A 20,306-nucleotide genomic window follows, 5' to 3' on the forward strand; every position below is an offset into this window, starting at 1 on the left:
TGTTTGTATTAGGAAAAGAAGTAGAGGTTAGCTACAAGCTGAAAATTATTTTCAGCCATTAGTTTGGATGACTACAGTTTTGTAGTCTGCTGTTTTCTAAAACAGTAAATCGATTGGATTTTTTATTATTTTATGGGAAATGACATATGAATAGCACTGGAAGGATTGCAAGGGAGGAGGGAAATTTAACAATCCTATTATTTTTAGGAATTACTTCTTTAGAAATGAAAGGAGCAGTTTCACATTAGACTTGGCAAGTTGTTTGAACAAATTTCATCTATGCCAAAAGTCAGATGGAGGCAGAAATAAATGGACTGTAATGCCAAACCATAGGGCATCAGCACACATTAAATTAATCCTTCATTCTTTCAGATGAGACTAAGGAACTTTTGTCTCTGTGCAACAACAGAGGAAGCATTTGACTTGAAAATTTAGGGTCATACTGAGAGAAGATGTCATAGCAAAAGAAGCTGTGGAATACTTAATGCATAAAAGTAGTTTGCTTTAAAAGCTGAAGTAGGCAAGTTTTATATTTTTTTCCTGTTCTTGCACGTTGCACTTAAATGCTTTGATATATGCTTTTATTTAGCATTTAACAAACAATTCAGTTTATCTACTACGAAACAGATCACATTGCAGAGCTGTTAGGAAGCTTGATTAAGAAGTTGTAGGGAATGCCCAAATTGAGCAGGATACTTTAACATTAATACTTCCAGAATAGTTTAGATTAACTTGGAAATAGTGTTTACAATAAACAAATATTTATGTCTTTTAACAGCTGACATAAAAGATTAGAAAGATTATTTAAAATATATGCACAAATTTATGTACCTTTTTAATAAGGTGAATGTGAATACACTTACTTTAGAAGTTAGTAGTCTGAGCATATTTTACTTAGCCTCTCCCTGAACTGGTATTTGCATCTCCTGAACAAAGCCTTTTGCCTGCAGGTAATTTGCACCATTTCTTATATGTCATCTCTTAAAAGGCATACTGAGCTCAGCTGTGTATAAATCAGATATAACTGGCAAGCTAAGGAGCCAGAAGGAAGCATAGCAAATAAAATAACTCAAAAGAGATGTTTTAATGTGTAACACCATCTCCTACTTCTGCTTTCTGCCATCTGGCTTAGAAGAAACCAACTTAGGCCACTTTAGGCCTCTCTGCACATGGGAATAGGGCTGATTCAGCCAGTAATACGGCTACACCAGTGTTGACCCTATAAATATTGAGAAAGGAAGTCTAAAGTTTTTATCCTTTCAAGTGATAACCTGTTCTTGGACTTCTCAAGATGGACCTCTCCTTCACTGAGCTCAGACCCCTGCATGATCTGCCTAGCACCTAAATTTCAGTAGTGGATTAGTACTGTCTGTTGCTGCCAGTGAGTCCATGAACATGGTTTTTGGGCCTAAGAAATAAACTGTGCCAACACAAGGAGAAGCCAAAAGATGCTCTTGGGCTGAAATCTTAATATTTAGGACATTTATCTACTGCATAGCTGTGTACTGGAGCAAAAGACTACTCAAACCATCTAGTAGCATTTCCATGTGAAGTTTTGCTCAAGATAGAAAAGAGTACCATTTTTAGATCTCATTGTGTTTTATTGTAGGTTTTTCAGGTGAAGTGGAAGCCAGAATTTATGGGGTGTAAATTATGTGACATTAAACATTATTTCCTTAGGGCACCAAATAGTAAATGCTGTGACTACCAAACTGATAACCGTGCTATCTTTCACAACAGGCATAGCAAAAGTCCCCTCACTGAAGCTAGTAGTATGTATGGTCAAGGGGAGGGTAAAGTGGTGAGGTAACATCACGTTAACTGAGTAACAACTACAAAGATATTTCCAAAAATCAAGTGTGTGCAAGTACAAAGCTCTACCTTGTATGTAAGCACCTGCAAAAGAGGCTGTTTGCAGAGTCAATCAAGTGATGTGCCATTTAGTATTCCCCTGAGTGTGTTGTGAACCAAGGAAGCAACAGTATAGTCTTGTGGCTCATCTCTTATGTTCCCACCTATGTAAAGTCACATATGATCTAGTTTTCTAATTACCTCACATTGATCAAAGACCTCAGTAGAGTGGGTTATCTTCTATGCCATCTGCTTCTGCTGTGGGTTCTCCCCCTCTCAGTGTTCTTGTAACTATATGGTAAGTGAGAACAGCTTACTAATCTGGGTGAAAATTAACACTTCTGTTTTGTGACTGGTGGTTTTTCAGCTGGATCAGTGAACTGAGCCGGCTTACTGGGTGGCCACGAGGTTGCTAATTTTGATGGAAAGAAAGCAACAGAGGTGCGCAGCAGGGAGTGGGCAGAGGTGGGGACCTCAGGACTGTGCTTTTCAATGGCCTGTGAACTTTGGTCATTTGAAGCCATTCATGAAACTCCATTCTCAGTCTATGCATACCTGAATTAATTTATTATGCTAATAATTACCTTGCAGCTTATAAAAATTGTCAAAAGCTTGGGTGATCCAAAGTACTGGATTTTTAAATTAATTTTTGCTGAGTTTTTTTCAGGGCATGCTGCGTGACAGAGGACACAGGCACTGAATTAAAACCACTTACTTCAGGGTTGACTGATTCTAAAAAGAACCTAAATAAAATTATTATTAAATCTAACATATCTATACCCTTAGGCTACATAGTTTAAAGTCCTCCATAAAATGCCCATTTAATGGGCTCCATCATAATGTCTCCATCTGACACACCTTTCGTGCATGGTTAGAACTTAAGAAAGGAATGGAAAAGACTTGTGTATGGTGACATATGGTTTAATATCTGTTGTTAAATGAAATCTTAACTTTATATTTCCAGACTTTTAAATAATCCTGGTTTTTTTGCAGGGTGATGGTGGCAGGGAAATTTGTGCTCTCAGAGCGTTTTTTCCTCTTATGCAATTGACAGATATTTACAGCCTTCTTCCTTGCTTGGCTGGCAGCTTTTTGCATGGGAATTCCATATAACGTGGTATTACTCTGTTATGTTTAATATTCTATAAGCATTTTTTTAAAAGAAGATGTCTAAAACCTGCATATTCCGTAACAGTTTCATAGATATTAGTGGGATTTTATGTTCTTTTTGAATTTATGAATGTCGCTGTACCCCAGCTAGTTTGTCTTTTTTTAATGTCCAGATTCATTAGTGCCTCATATCTATCCACTGTGTAAGAAATGATTGCCAGAAATCCTTTGACAGCTGGTTCATTTTCACTTTGTTCTGTTTATATATTTTATGGAATTTGCCTGGTTGTATGCCTGACCTTCACGAAATATGATAGGCTTTTCTGCAGTGGAGAGCTTTGTTTAAGCTTTTGTAGTGGCTTTTGCTCAGCTTCAGGATTCTGATGTTCTGTCTGTAAACTCCAGTACAACTGATGAATATATCACCTACATTTTTAGATGGGCTTTGTGTGGTTTGCTTAATAGTGAATGAACAGTAGATTGTAACTTAATCAAAGTAGCCATACTTACCAGCCCAGTGTTGGCATTTAATTGTCCTGCATTGTGCTTACCTCAGAACACCTTCCTCTGGTATAGCTGTCCTGGTACTGCATCCAGATTCATTCGGTGTTGCTGGAGGTGTCCATAAGCTAAACAGAGACAGAGGGATAGACTCGCAGGGAATGGATTTAGGCTTTAGGTGGGTTCAGCTGGAAGTGCCTGTCATTTGTGTTCCCTGGCAATTTAGAAAGTGGCTTGCTAATTGAGATGCCTCCTTGGGACAGGATTATTTCAACCCCTCTGTACTCTTCTATCTGTTTTTGTGTCCTTGTAGTGAATGTTATCCGAGGAAAAAAACATGCTGTACTGGCACGTGTTAGTAAGCTGACTTGTACTGACTGTTAGCTGCAGCTTATAGCAGCAAGACAGTTGGTAGAGAATGTATTGAAAAGTCTTACCTCTCTCACTTGTTCTTGTAGATGAACAAGTTTCTTGGATGTGAGCTACTGAAACTATAGTAAGCATAATGGCAGTCATCTGATATTTTCCCTTAGAATTTAACAGAAAAACTCTTCCTGTAATGTCCTTTTTGTTGGTTATTTTCTGTAAGATTATTTCTTATCTGGATGTGAATCTTAAAATAAAAATAAAAAAAAGAACTAGTTTAACTCCAAGTTTTGCTAGAAAATTGCTACAGTACTGTTTTTTAAGAAGTTTTTGTTTATTTAGCTATAAGAGATCCTTGCCCAAATTCAAGGACTGATAAATGTAATGACATTAAAGAAATCCAGTTACCTTTCCTGGCTAAAGGCCAGAACACATGCAAGTTAGGTTTGGACACCTAACTGCAAAAATCTCTTGCTTAGCATTTTCCTAGTCATTAAGTGTCTAAATTCAGATAAATAGGGCCTTCTTCACCCTTGAAGCCGCGTTAATACTGCATCCAGTTCTCTAAGCAGGCATTCTCCCAATTGCTACTTTTTATCTGCCAACTTGACATCTAGTAGAGCAAATCTGTAACAAAAATATACTTCAGGTGCCCCTGGAAATGGAGTGGGGCATTGCCTACATTTTGAGGATTTTGAGGGTAAAAGAAACTCAAAGAAACTACTTTTGCCTTTGCCCACTCCTTCCTTCCTTTTTATGACTGTGTGCACGGACGTGTCCCTTCTGGTAAACCGTCTTCTGTGGCAGCTCTGTGGTGAATGTGACGTACAGTCTGATCCCATCAGCACAAGATGCTGGGACTGAAGGCTGCAACTCAAGATGCTCATCAGGGAACAGTCACAGCTGTCCTCTGTGCAGTGACGAACCCCACAAAGTTTGGGGAAGACCAAAGAACTTAATGGGCAGAACTGTGTTTCTCTTCACATGGAGAAGAGCTACTGACTGAACCAGGGCAGCTGCAGGGCCAGGCTGCATGTGCAAAGGGCAAGGGAGAGGATGCTGAGCCTCGGATAGCACAGGGCAGGCCATAGTGATGGAGGGTGGTGGTATGGTTTGGGAAGGCAGGGGATTGATGAGGAAGAGATGGGACACTGTATCCCTTGGAGTTGTTACACTGAGTGCTCCCTATGTGCAGGTGCTTCCCAGGCTTAGCGGGGATGAATAAATTCAGTGTGTTAGTAGATGGTTAGCAGAAGAACATATCAACTAAATAAAGATGTGAAGTTCATTAAAAACAGCTACATAAGGAAGGATTGTCTGCTTAATTGTTCACGTTCTATGAGATGCAGCTTAGGGCTCAGCTGGACTTGTTCCCAGCGTTCATAAATCTATGCATGAAGAAAGCAGAGCAAGTGACCGCTAAAAGTTCCTTTGGGGTTTTTGTTTTGTTTTACTTTTTGTTTTAAATTTTGAAACTCACATTTAGTGTGTATATTTTAACATGTTCACGTGAAACACATCAAAGTAAACACATGCAGTGTGTTTCACTGTCATTAATCACTGTAGTGTTTTAAAAAGTAACAAAAAATACACTAATGTTAAATTGTGGTCAAGAGTTGAAATATACACAGCTCTAGAAATTTGAAGTTTGCCTTTGCCAGGGCAAATGTAGCTTGACAACCGTGTGTGTTTATGTATCAGCATATGAAGCAAGTCTGGTTTGCAAATATGGACTTTTTCCATTAAAAACTCTCAACTTATATTGAAACTTTTTGAAGCACTTTTTCAAGCCACTTGAAGACTCAGCTAAAAATTCAGGGGAAGAAAATGACTAAATTCTCTGAACTGCTTTGAGAACTATTATCCAAAATGAACTATTTATCACAAAATGCACTTGCTTTTTAAGCTCCGCTTATGTATTTATCTGGGCAATTTCTGTTTTGTGACAACAGAGTGGATGTGAAAGATGAGGGTTATTTGGGGCTTTTTTTGTTTGGTGGTTGTTTTTTTTTTTGCCACTGAGGTACCAGTGAACAGAGCGTGAGAAGTCAACCTGTCCTTTCTGGAGGTACTGGGGATAGGCTTTCAGTCAGAATGGAAGACAGGTATTTTTAGTTGTGCTTGAGGTTTCTACTTCCCTGTTTTCCATAGAAAAGAACTGTGTTATCTCCCTCTCCACAAACCTCTTGGATGCTGCTGAAATAGAAAGGATGATGTGGCACTTCTGTTCCTTCCAACAGCCTCCCTTGTGAACAGCCATGCAGCCCACCTCTGCTGCTTCTCTGCTTTTCTCAGCAGCACCATAATGCAAATGTCAGCCTGATCCCTGTCAGTCCATTCTCTGGGGTCTGGATGCTGGTTAATGGATGTGAAATGCTTTAGTAATTTTCCTTGCTCTGATGAATGCATATATGAAAGGGATTGGGACAGAACTGGCAGTGTTCACGCTAAGAAAGATGATGCTGTCATGTTGTTCTTCAGTCAGATGTGGGAAGTTGTTTTCATAAATAAAAGTTAGACTTTCCTTACAAGAGAACTTGGATAGAATATAATTAACTGGGGATCCTTACAGATGTTTTTTCAGACTTGAATCAGCATCCTTGTGGGAGCTGTTTCCTTTCTACTTTTTTTTTAATTTCACAAAGAAATCATACTTTTATGGTTCTGCTTTTTGTCTTTTTTTTGCTTTAAGACACAGAAAAGAGAACAACTGTCAGAAGCTTAAGCCAGAGGTGCTGTATTCTCTCAGCTTCTTTTTCCTGTGGGGGGAATTAAATGCACTCTTTATTTTTCAAGATTATACATAACAGATAAACAAGTGTGCCTATTTTTCAAAGAAGTAACAACCACTCAGACAATTCTTGCCCCATATTCCTGTAAAATCTGACTGCCTGAAAGCTTTAGAGGACCACTGCTTCTTCCCACAAATATTTTACCTTTTGCACTTTTTTAACTTTTCAGTGTCCACACTGTGCTTGGCCTAACTTACCAAAGGATTCTCATTGTCATTGTGACTAATCAGGGCAGCATACCAGTTCATCTCACTTAACTGAGATGTCAAACTTTGGAGCTCTCTTTCCTGAGGCTCTCTAGGGAGAAGTGGTTTTCAAAACCTAAATCATCCCCAGGTGCATATCTTTCCTGTGACAGATAGAGAGTGCCAGGAAGTCTGGAATCATAATTTAGGTGCCTTGATCAAGTAGAATGAATTTGGGCTGAGGCATATAGGTTTTGTGCAGAAAAGATGTGAGTTTTCAAGTGTCTATCCAGTTAATTCTGAAGCATGGCAGAATGAAATACTACTCAATTTACAAGTTCATAACTTTTTCTTCTCCCCCCCTACAGAGGCTGCTATTGACCCCCCTAAGGCATCTGACAGCGAACCTTTGTTTACAAAACTGCGGAATCCAAGCACAGGCAAGTTTTGGAACTGTGACACGAGCCTGTTAATGTTCCAGTTGACTCCCCCCACCACCAAAAGATTCATATTTTGCAAGCTGAAATAGCGATGATAGTATAAGTCTTACATGCCAAAGATACTGCTGGTGATGCCAGAAAGTTAGTGCTGTGCAAACATTTAGGATTTCTTTTATAATTTTAATTTGTTGAACTGTTTATTCATCAGGAATATTGGCAGCACAAAAAAAGAGGTGTAATTTAAGTTCTGTTTTTAAGTGCATTAGTTTTGGGGAGCTTTCAGTGTTGGGTGTTGAGTCTGGGCTTTTTTTTTTAGTAAAAATTCAGCTTCGTAGCATTCATCTTCTGCTATAAAATAGTCAAGAGCTAGAAGAAGTGATTCAGTTATACTTACCAAGCTTTTTGAGTCTTTTCATTTTTAAATCTTATTTTCTTCTCTCCCTGGTCCAAGTGGTGGTGTCTCTTTTCTCATTAATAGATGATGAGGCACTTTGAATTCAAAATAGATTAGAAAGACCAGCAAATGCAGGTGATATAATGACACCACCATCCCACAGTTACTTTCTTCTAGTCAGATTATTCTTTTTGTCAAGCATTTATTTTATATGAGTAATGTAATAATTGGAGTATGAGGTACTGCAGCAGAAACTTGCAGTAAGCCTTTGTTAGAATCATAGAATCGTTTTGTTTGGAAAAGACCTTTAAGATCATCGAGTCCAAGCATCGAACCAGCCCTAAGTCAGCCACTAGATCATATCCCTGAGCGTGACATCTAGTCATCTTTTAAACGCCTCCAGAGATGGTGACTCAAACCAAATGCTAGGGTTACGTTTTGTTTGAAAAACACGTTTCATGCTATTTTTTCTTTTCATAAGCTTGTTTGTTTTCTGTAGATTTAAGTTTCATGCTTTTGTTTTGAAGTTCACTGCTCGTATTTACATATGTTTGTAGCTAAAGTCTTCAGGTAAATTTTAATGCCACAATATATAATAGTAACTGCTATTTGTTCTTGAAAGAGGAAAATAATTAAAAACAGTGGATACAGGATGTGAAATCACTTACTTGTCATGATACCTGGTTTTTGATTGTTCAGATTTACAGTGGGAATATATAGCCATGGATATTTTCCACCTGCTGTATTATACTGGCTTTCTAATCTGTTATGTTTTCAAAAGTGTAGATGTTAAATTGCTTTTCTCTGTGAAAGAAGAGATCTTGGGAAAGGTTTCTTGGGAAAACCTAAAATACAGTGATTGCCTGGGTGTGTTCCTTGAGAATTTACAGGATCTTATTTATAGACCTGTATAAACTTTCAGTTATGTAGCCTATTATACATATCAAGTCTGAAAATGGAAGGACTGAGAACACCTTATTAATGTGTTTTCCTTACATTTGGGCCTAACAGATGAATTGTTGATGCCAGATATTGTATAAATATGCACTGAAGGACTCAGCACACTATAGAATTCATGCTAACCACTTTATTAAGTAAAAGTATGCATGGTCCTTTTTATAGACAGGTGAAAAGGACAAAATTTCTATTCCTTACTAAGTTTATAAATGAGGGTTCAGCCTGCAATTCAGAAGTACCACAAGAAGCATTTTTCAAAGTGCTGAACTAAAAAAAGGGAAATAACCACACCACATGACTGAAGCAACTAATAGAAGTGGTAGAGTTGTGAGCAAAGCTACTTAGGTTTTCTCTCCATCCCTTAGAGTTTCTGTGTAATGACACTGTTGGGAACCTGCGGTGACTGTCCTTTTAACATAAGCAAATAAATTAAGGATCTGGAGTTTGGCAATAGGAATGCTCCCTTTCTCAAGATTTCATAGCTCACCACTGCATTTGGCTAGCACCCTCACTGGTAGGAGTCTTAAGTTATTCGGTGAGCATTTCTGTGAGTAGTTTGACATCTGGCGCTGATCAAACTAATGTGCAGACCCTTGTTGAGAAGCACATGGTAACGCTGCCCTTTATATCTACTCTTCACTCCTCTCCTCCCCAAAAGAAAAATTTTCAGTGAGCTGAAACTATGTCCTTAGGCAAGGTTAAATACTTTGTTAGCCTTTCAGATAAAGTGGGAGAAATACATTGTCAGTCATTTTTGAGAAGAGATGTGTCTGCCCAATTTAGCTGACCTCCTTCCGTACCTCATGGTCTGCAGACTGAGAGCAGCAGCGCTGACATCAGCTTGCAGAGGCTTACATTGAGACTTTTTTGAGCCAGATCATGATCTACAAGTCAGTGGAGCTTTGCAATTTATGTGTTTTGAGCAGTACTGTCATGTTGTAGTTACTCTTTTCTCTTGAAAATGGATTGATAACCAAGACAGGACCAGTCCAGCCAGCAGACTCAGTTGACCAAATTTCACTGGCCACTTCTATTGTTCAGGAAACTTCCTGCTTTAGCTATGGAAAATACCAATCTCATTTTCAACATAGTTGTCAACCTTTTGTTATCACAGAATCACAGATTAGGAGTTGGAAGGGACCTTGAAAGATCATCTAGTCCAACCCCCCTGCCAGAGTGGGATCACCTAGACTAGGTCACACAGAACATGTCCAGGTGGGTTTTGAATGTCTGCAAAGAAGGAGACTTCACAACCTCTCTGGGCAGCCTGGTCCAGTGCTCTGTCACCCTTACAGTAAAAAAGTTTTTCCTTATAACCCATAACTAATGTGAAATGGTAGAGCTGTGCTATGGGGTGGCCTAAAAGGAAAAGATTCCCTTTTCCTTTCCAAAATAATTCTGATAGGCTTTGAAGCAACTTCTTTTAGCTTCCTTGTTCACCTTATTTTTCTACCCATACTGAGTCATCTGCAATCCATTTTGATGTGCAAAAAAAGAAAAAAATATTTCAAACTGTCACTTGAAGGTTTGAGACTTTTGTTCCCCTAACCCAGAGTCTGATATCTTGGAGACAAAACATGATGGAAGGAGAGGAAATTTTCTTGTTTTCCACCTTCTCCCTTAAGTACGGACAAAAGCTGATTTCTTGAGTGATTTTGATTTGAGTTTGGATCAAAGGCTTTGTGTTGTAAGATGAACTATTCACACGTCTTATTTATTGATTTAAATTCAGTTTGGTTTATAGAGCTGGTAAATGAACATCTGTATATAATAGTTTTCTTTGTCTGAGCTTTCTTTGTAGTGAGTTTATGTAGAATGTGTGTATGTTTGTGTGTCTGTATGTATATAAGACACATTCTTCAGAGGTATTGGGTATTCTTTTGATTTTTGTGAATGCTTACAAACACAAACCAGATTTCTTTTCAACAGGGGAAGCAACTCTTTACTTATTCAATAGTGGTGCAGAGCAGCTGTTTGAAGTGAAAGCTTTTCATGAGGAGTACCGTTCCTGGTTTATAGGTCAGACTGTTCAACAAGGTGAGTAATTCAACATATCCTTCTCCCAACTGTAACTAATGTTCATAAACAGACCTTCCTTCTCTCTTCCAGTAAATTTACAGGTGTTTTTCGTAGTTGTCTGAGGCATGCTGCATCACATCCCCACCTTCTGACACGCTCATTTGCCATCTGGATTTAACCAGGGCTGGGGGCTTTGTGGTCTCTCTTTAAAAGGCTGCCTTTGGCAGCCTCAATTAGACAGATGTTCATTTGTCTTTGAGGAAGGGGGGAACAGAGGGGGAAGTCATTCAATTGTATTTAAACTGAAGTGCCATAAAATGCTTAGCTTGCCTTGTCAATCAGACCAGCGAGTCCTCAGTGTAAGTGAAATATGTGTTACCCTGCGGGAGGGAAGGAGGGCTGGAAGGCCTTAGCTAGCTAAGCAGAGCTGTGTGTTAGAGCTCCAGCCGTTGCAGTGTATGATCTTGCTTTCTTTTAATTACCTGTGTAGTCCCCTGTGTGAGTGCTAGGATCTCGGGACAGGCCTGCTGTCTGAAGGTACCATTTCAGTGTTTTGTCTGAAGTGAGTTTGTCTGTACCATCCCAGTCATTCTCTGATCCTAGCTGGGCTTTCTGAAAATGAGGAGGAAACTTACGTAACTGCTTGTGACAGCTTTAACAATCCTTTATCAGTAAGGATGCCATTGGTGTTGTGTTTCTCTGCCAGCATGTCCATAGAACAAGAAGTAAGTATTAATTCGGGAGATGAAGGTATATTTATTTTGTCCTTTTTTAACTAGAAAAAAGACCATTTATAGTAATAAATAAAAGCAACCCCACCAGACATAAGCCTTCTTTAATGGTAATATCCCAAAGCGTGTGTTAACTTTTAAACATCCTCTGCAGGTGCATGTAGCAATGCAAGCAGTATGTCTGTGAGCTTTTCCTTGCTCCATCTGGGGGTAAGCCAAAAGACTGGGTCTGCTCCAGGCTCCCAATTACGTCCACATTGTTTTCTCCCCACTCTTTCTAACATCTATTTTGGCCCTTGGGAAACAGTTGCCTTAAGGACTCGTTGCCTCAGTTTTCTTTAAAAGATACAGGGAGAAAAATGGTTCTTGAAAGTTAGGGCTGCTGCATCTCTGAAACAGTTGAGAAGAACAACACAAAAAAGCTGGTGTTTGCAGTTAAAACAGATTATCTTGTTATCTGCAGAAAAGGACAGAGGTCTTTATACACCTCTAGTGAGTCTGAACTCTTTAGAACAAGTAAAAATACCTCTTCCTGAGGTACAGTGGAAGGCATTTAAATGGAGGCTTTGAGAAAGTGGTTAGTAGGGTTTTTTCCTCCAGTTTTATTATCAAAGATTTCATGTTTGCAAGTAGCCCTGGTGCTTATTTTGCATCATGCAATGTATCATATTTGTAATACAGATGTTTGATTGGGTATCATATTTGTCAAAACCATATTCTTCCCACCCCATCTTTTGTTATTTTTAGAGCCATTGCAGTAAGATTTCCTTTTCTTAAATTATGTTAACTATAACTATGTGAGTATAAAACAAAAAAAATATTTATTTGCTTTTGGTTTACTAATTAATTTCAAATTGTCATCAGTTACTGGCAGTGAATTTCCTTGATGTTACATTGTTTCCAATTATCTGCAATTAGACAAAAAGCCTGACTAAGCCATTGTCCTGCAATAAGCTCCAGATGGGCAGAGGTGTCTGTTTCAATGGGAGGCCAAGTTCATCCTTTGTCTGTAACTTTCAGTACAACATACTGACCCATATTTTCTGATCTATTTAAGTTTATTTTGTTCTATTAGGAGGCTGGATGCAGATTCTCCCCTTACAGATGAGAGGCAGCTCTCACTTAAGTAAGAGCTTAAGCTTTCACTTTCTTGCCCTGCAGTGTTGCCTTGCCCAGTGTTTTGAGGTGGAGTATACTGGACATATCTGGTATCCCAAAACAAGTTTCTGTTACACCCAAGTCTTCCGATAGAGGGCAGCTTCAATTTTGCTGTTTTTAATATAGTCCAGGAAAAGGCAAAACTAAGAGTACTTGAAGCCAGCAGACCTGCAGTGGAGCTTGTGCTTTTTTTTTGGCAGGGTTGAGAATTGAGTTTGTTGCATTTTTAATACAAAATGACAAATATTTTCCTGCCCGTTTTCTTAAAATATTAGGATACTTACTAAAAAAAAAGTCTCTCCTCATCTTGCCCACACTCCTGAAAAACATTCTAAAAAAGAAAAATAACGGTCAGTATTTTGTGCCTCTTGGTATTAAGTTTAATTTTACATATCTGTCACTTAGATGGCCGCCTGCTGTTTGTTACACCAATGGACCCCTTATTTCTGATACTTTACTACCTCATAAAAGCAGACAAGGAGGTAAGCCTGATTTATTTTTTCACTGTGATTCTCATGAGAAAAAGTTATTTCTGACTTAATTTTCTGCAGAAGTTATGTTAATTTTACAAAGAGGGGCTTCCATAATAGTGGAAATTTCATTTGCATTTAAAGCAGTGATGTCCACCCTGGCAGTATTTTTGTTTGCATGAAGTTTTTTGTCAGTGAAGTATATTCCAGGAGTCAGCTTGCAATCTCAACAAGCTCTGATCACCTCCTTTTTAAGAGAAGCAGAGAATCTCTTTTGTCCGTTTGTGAGAGCCTATCCCAGGACTATTGAATGTGAAATGATGTCATCAGAGTAAAACAAACTATTGCCTTTTCTGAGGCATCAGTAGATGAGTCATTTTGGGAAAGAAGGGAAAAAGGAAAAAGAATTTGGATGCTGTGAGAGAGGACGAAGAAGAAACACTTCTGTGGAAGTTTGAATTTGAAAGGAAACATTGCCTTTTTAGAAGCGGTATTTCTGTAGATGCTGTATCACAGAACACCAATGAGACGATCAAGTATCCAAAAGTTGAATGATTAATAAATGGCTTAATCGATTTATCATGGGTATGGAAAAATCTCACTTGAATATCTGAAGTGTCTCAAAAGGCATAGGCAAAGTTACAGATTGATTGATTATAACCTGCCTGTGAAACAAAGGGCTTAAAATAAAATGTAAATATTGGTCCTTGTTTTTTGTTTCATGGAGGCAGTAATTTCAGTTTATGCGTCCTAGGAATTTTTGCTCTAAGAACATTTCCTCTGAGGTTGCTTTGCTATTTTCTGCTTTAATTTGCAAGTATAGAATGCAGGAGAACAGTTTTTGTATGGTGAAGAAATAAAGTGCTACTAGACAGTTGTAGTCATAACCTATTGTTCTGCAATTATTTTAAATTATTTATGTTGTAGGATGTGCAAATGTATTCTGTATTTCTGTGATATGTTCCTGCTTCAAGGTGGATCATCAGAAAAAGTAATTTGACATGGAGTAGTTTAGCTCGTTCTCTAGGCACTCTGCTCTGTTTAAATTCAGCACCCTTTAGAAAGCTTTATACCAAACTTAAGTTAGAGAAACAGTAAATCTCTGTCTATGTGGTAGGGAACTGAGGCAGCCTGAATAAAGGACAACTGCTGCTGCTGTGTCTGTGCATGGGAAGAGTTCTGTACTGCCCTTTACTTTCCCGGTACATTGTTTCCTAGGCCAAGCATGGTACCACGTAAATGCATTCCTGATTAGTGTACTTGAGGATGGCGTTGCAGATACCTCATTCAAGGCCAGCTTGAGTGCAGCACAGTCACTTCTGACTTGAACTAATGACTATCGAGGTACCCACTGGGTATCTTAGGATCGTCCTTTGCACCATCCTTCGGTTTTGGTAGTGCAATGCAGGGTTGCATAATGTGTCATCTGAGCAGAGGCATCTCCTGTCCAGCGGACTTTCTTGGCTTAGGCTCTGTGCCCCTGCACAGTGTAAATGTAGCTGTCTAGCTTCAGGACACAAGTGTGTTTGTGCAGGTAAGTTTCCTATAGGTAAGAGTTTATTGCAGCTTTATTTCTGCCTCCCATAAGCTTCTTTTTGCCATTGTTATTGTGCCTTTTCTTTCTCAGGAGAAAAAAGCTTCAAATCCTTTGTTGTTTGTTTTTTTCTTTTGGTTGATTGGTTTGCTTTGGGTTTTTTGCTTGTTTTTATTGTGATTTAACGATGGATGGTTACTTTTATTAAGCCTCTGACTGTTTAGCAAGAGGGTTAATTAATAATGAAAGCAGTATACCCAAGTACTTTTTTTCATGCTGACCACTATAATGACTTTGGCTCCTGAGACCATGTACTCTGTAAGGCGGGAGAGCTCTCTGAGTCTTTGTACTGATGCGCTGAAGGATCTTTCCAAAGGGAAGGCTGCCAGTTGTGCCAAACTGTGCTGAATGATTATGCATTGTTTGGCAACGGCAAGATTTGTTTGATGGTTCTGTCATGTGTGGGGCTATTTAAGTTGTGCCAAAATCACTTTATGTACATACTCTGGCCAAACTGGAATTGACTTTGCAGAGGTGAAAGGTTAATACTGTGTTCCAGAAGCTGCCATGTTCCTTTGAGATTTATCTTTATGGAAGGAAAAGCAAAATTTGAATGGAAGTTATGACACTGGGTTTAATCCAACAGGTTTTGGTCTAAAATGCTATTGGCACATACTGACTACTGTGTCTTATGTCATCTTCCAAAAAATCCTGCTGTACTTCACATTAGTTTCTCCCTATGTTGTTTCAAATTTGGCCTTTTAAGTACAGTAGTTCAAGAGTTCAGCATTCTGCAGGTATTTACTGGTTTGAAATAAGTATTTATGGTTTGCTTTGTAATCAGTTTCTGAATGTGTCATGTGTTACCATTCAAAATACGATCTTCTTTAAATCCTTTATTTTAAAGCTATGGCCATTGCATGCATATGTATTTCTATATATGTGTAGCATGTGTATGTGTCTTCACATTATAATAACTCTTTTAAAATACCTTTGATGTATTTTCAGCAACAAGGAAAGTTCCAGCCACTCGATCAAGTTGTGCTAGACTCAGACTACCCTAGCTGCCCATTGCTGCTGAAGTGTGCAGATGTTAAACAGTACATACATCATGTAACAGAAGAAAAAGGTGAAAAAAGGGGCTGCGGGGCAAAATAAGACTGAATTTCATAGAATCATAGAATGTATTGGGTTGCAAGGGACCTTTGAAGATCATCAAGTCAAACCCCCCTGCAGTGAGCAGGGACAATGTTACCAGATCAGGTTGCTCAGAGCCCCATCAAGCCTGACCTTGAATACCTCCAGGGATGGGGCTCCCACCACCTCTCTGGGCAACCTGTGCCAGTGATCTACCACCCTCACATTGAAGAACTTTTTCCTGATGTCCAACCCAAATCTACCCTTTTCTAGTTTAAAACCATTACCCCTCATCCTATCACTACATGCCCTAGTGAACAGCTCTTCCCCAGATTTCTTATAGGCCAGTTAATTGCAAGGTAGATTTAAATATTGGTTTTGGCTTTACCAAACACCCAAGGTGCTGGATGAAGCCCTACTTTAAAAACAACAGCTTAGGCTTAGAAGTTATCATTGCAGTATTGTGAATAGTAATGTGTGGATCTCAGTTTATCTGCTGTAACTCTAAAATACTTGTGCAGTCTTGTTGCTAAGTGTCATAAAAATGATGAAGTGATCGGAGCTGTCTTATTGACATTATTGTATGTGTTGTGAACTTTTGTCTTTTGATGAAAGCTTTACATCTCTCTAAATTCCTTATTTAGTGTAGGATGGTTTTGCGTGGAAGAAGTTAATTTTCATCCATTTGGCTTTTTTCCTCCCTTTGTCACAAAGCATTCAAACAACAGGTAGGAAAAAGCTGGAGAAGAGACAATATGCTGCTGAGAAAGGAGAGCACAATTTTTTTAGCTTTGTGTAATTTAGTGTTGTGGGTTTAAGTTCAAAGACTTTTTAAAGTCTTATTTTTAAAAAATAGAAACCTTGATTGGAATGCATAAGTGTATGAGAGATGGAAATGGAAAATTTTTTTCCTAAGTGGAAAAAAATAGCGAAGCATCAATTCGGAACGTAGTGCCCTCAACCTTTGCCTAGAATTCCCTTTGGTATAGGGGCGTTTCTTTTATTTGAGGACAATATATGCTTACTAGGGAAGAGGAAGGAGCATTACATAATCTTGGCAGCTTGGTGACCTGCAAAAGATGCAAGACCTCAGTTTTTATATTCAATCCTTTAAAGAGCATTCTCCTCACACTTGCTGACTTCTTGATAGTGGGTGGAGATTTACCTACATGCAAATGGAGATCTACAGGAGGAGATATAGGAGTCTGAGAACATGGAATCTACCACAAAGTGTAGAACAACTAAGCTGTCTGCCCCTTATGCATGTAGAGCTCCTCCAAGGAGTTGAGGTACACAGATTAAGAGCCAGAAATACCAGGAATTTGTTTTCACAAAGCACTTTGCCCTTGTTGATATATGTAAGAAGAAATATTTAGGAGATCTAGAGAGAATTGGAAGGTGGCTAAGGAAAGGTGATGGAAGAATGAAAACCCTACTAAGAAGTAAAACACCAGACTTCTTTATTGCTGCATATTCAAAGATTCATTATTTCCTGCCTGATGTGGTGCATGTGCAGTAAAGTAGGGCCATTGCTTCCCCCAGAAAATAAATTTGAACTTTAGGGCAGGACATACGTCCGCTGAAAATTATTACTTTAACAAGAGAGGAGGAAATCTGGGCAGCAAGACTTTCATTACATTCTTGCTAGGACTGGGGTAGTTGGAATTATGTGCCGTTGTGGTACTCCTGGATTTCCAAAGGGGCCTTTGGAAAACATTTAGTTACTTTCAGTATCATTTGAAGCAGGCAGCCTTTTTCTTTGGGTGAGTTCTGCTTTCTGAGAAGGCTTCTTTAAGACAGGTGCATCTGAACTGCAAAACCGCTTTTGCCTTCCTGTGAAGTGATAAATACTTCTAGTAAGAACTGTTATTAAGCTTTCAGGCAACTGCTGTGCCCTACAACTTGTCTAGCGCAAAGGTGCTAGTGGTGAGAGAAAGGGTACTAAACTTCTGTGCTCTTGTCTGAGAAGGTGAAATATTATGCCAGATCCTCTTGGCTGTCAAACTAAGAAGTCTCTATAGGAATGCAGAGCAAAGTCTTGATTATTTTTCTGAAGGGGCAGTTCCTCCAAACAACAGTGCTGCCTCTAGGCAGTATTTATGTTCCCTTCTTAACAGCAAGATAAAATTTGTTTTAAAAATATATTTGCTGTAGACAAGGTATTATAGCTTGGTCTAACCTCTATATCCATTCTGAAATTGTATTTGCAGCTGTCATCCAGCAGTGCATCCTCTCATAACCTGTAGACAGTACTGAAGATGCTTTACTGCTTTTTTATTGATGTTTTAAATAATGTATTACGTGAATCTAAATGTTTGTGTCATTTTGCCAGCAAATATATAAACTGTTAAAGAACTTGTGTTCACTTGCTGGTTTTTTATGTTCTTGGATGTCCCTGGGCATGTACCTGCATGTACCTACTACTGCTTTTCTTGTTCAGATTTGAGTTGGGTTGAAAGTAACAGTGAGGCTGGTTCTTAGGATTTCTTTATTTTTTTTTTAGAACACCAAGCATACTGTTATGCAACAAACACATTGGCACTTGCATGCCTGTCATCTGCAGATCACCTTTCTGTTCCGTCCACTTCTATGTGTTTCATACTCTCATGTCTTTTATTGCCTGTAAAAAATACCAATATTATGACTGAGATACTTTTTTTTCTAGCTCTAAGACTTCTTGTTCACTTTGTAGCCTTTCTCATTTAATGAATGTGAGGCTTTAGGGCAAGAAGTATCTGTTGTGTTGAGTCTTCTGCAGCTCTGATCTGGTTGGCAGAACCAAAACCATAATTATTTCACTCTTAATTTAATCTTAAGGCATTTAACATCTGTCTAACAAATTCTTACCCTAGAGCGCTCACAGTTTACACTTACTGAATTAGCAGAAATTCCACCTTCCCTGGCCTCAGTGTTGAAGGGCACTGAAAATTCATTTTGCTGGATTAAATTCCTGGTTACCTGCTTTAGTAGCTGGGGAGACGGTGTGTTACAGCTCACTAAATCAAGCAGGTTGTTTGCTAATAAATTCAAACATCGGCTACAAAGTACAATAGAGAAGGTTTAAGAAAGGGTTATGAATTCCAGTTCTAGAGTGTTACTCTTTGTTTCATTTTGCAATGCAAAAACTGCACTGTGATCTTGTCTGATCTGATTAACATGAAGAGCCAAGAAAACTTACCTGATTAGACTAAGTAAGTAATATTGCCAAGCTTGTATTCCCAGAAGGTAGGAAAAAAGGGGCCATGTGAGTTTCAGAGTTATGGAAAACACTGCAAAAATGGACGTTAAAATGTGCTTTAGGCAGTTTGCTCAACAATACATCAGGGAAACTTCCAAGTCTATATAGCGATTACCCGATCACTGAACATATTATTTAATTGTAGAACCACTTATATTCCATCTGTATTTCTCAAACCCAATCTTTCCAGATGTCTCAGACCAGTTTTATAGGCACCAGACACATTAGGGAACAAAAGGCTTTCCAATACATACTCATATTATCAAACATAGTCACTAACTCTCACCAATATCAAATGTGCATCACATGTTGAATCCACGTTCCAGTATCGAATCCTTTTGTCAGCAGTTTGTGACTTTCATAACTCGCTTCAATTCTTCAGAGATCTCAAATATTGTCAGTTCCTAGAGTTTAATAGTCAAAACTGTCAAGCACACAAAATATTTTCAAAGTGTTCTCTGAATGGTTCAGTATAATTATTTTTCACATGTTTTAATGAAAATGGCTTCACAGTTCTATGTTTCCTTTCCCTTAGTCACCCTGAATCATGCTGTTGTGGGAGAGTCTGCCTGGGAATCCAAACTAGAATTACTTTTCAGCATGGGTTGGGGTATGTTGGCTGGAGGATGTCCCTTCCTCAAACTCTCTTAGAGAGGAGTCCATGAGTGATACTCACTGTACTTGGACCCAGAGCGTGTTAGTTCTTTGAAAACAGGTTCAAGTATCCAGAGTGTCTCCCCCATTTTCTGCTGCTTTTCTTTCAGAGCCATTTAGAAGCTTCTAAGACCTAAAAGCTACATCTAATTACTAATTAGCTAATTACAGCTGATTACTTTACCTGCAACTCATCAACTTCATTAAGCAAAGTATATATTAGTTGTTTTTTCCTTTTTGCTCTGAAGAACTTTGCATTTTACTCTTCTCCAACTGTTGAGATAGATTTAAACTTTAACTTGTGAATGGCTTTCCTAGACCTCTCCATATCCCCTACCATGCATACACAAAGAGCACTTAGTAGTTAGTGTGCAATTTGAAAGAGCCAAGATAAACCCCAAAGAAGGAAATGCTGAAGGAATCATAAATAATGTGGTGTTGTTTGCAAGGGGAGAAGGAAATTCCATGAACTGAGTGTTAGATTATGATACTAGATCAGTAAATGACATGAAACAGATGTAGGTATTTATGGGAACGGTATACAAGAGATTAAAACTTAATAAAACACCTGTTAAAGAAAAAGACTAAAACACAGTGGGCTCTAAAATCTCCTGTGAAATCTTATTAGGCATTTCATTCCATTCCAAAATGTAGCTTTCTGTGAACTAATACTAATTTTTTTATACTGAAATTTCCATGAGCCATTTTCTCTCTCTCCTTTGCTTCAGCATTGTGAACTCACCATGAAATGGTGGAGTTCAGGATCTGG

General features: G+C 38.5%; 1 protein-coding gene across 1 annotated transcript; it reads left to right on the plus strand.

The window, feature by feature from the left end:
- Positions 1-7,098: 7,098 nt before the first annotated feature.
- On the plus strand, positions 7,099-15,666 carry LOC104541010 (ribonuclease H2 subunit B-like; the record flags this gene model as incomplete). Its single annotated transcript, XM_010184956.1, has 4 exons — positions 7,099-7,245; positions 10,526-10,633; positions 12,910-12,986; positions 15,517-15,666. Coding segments are annotated over 4 exons (482 nt in total), but the record flags the coding sequence as incomplete, so codon positions are not given.
- Between the last annotated feature and the right edge of the window lie 4,640 nt (positions 15,667-20,306).

This window comes from Mesitornis unicolor, unplaced genomic scaffold (genome assembly GCF_000695765.1).
Source record: "Mesitornis unicolor isolate BGI_N332 unplaced genomic scaffold, ASM69576v1 scaffold53375, whole genome shotgun sequence".
In the NCBI taxonomy this organism is placed as follows: domain Eukaryota; kingdom Metazoa; phylum Chordata; class Aves; order Mesitornithiformes; family Mesitornithidae; genus Mesitornis; species Mesitornis unicolor.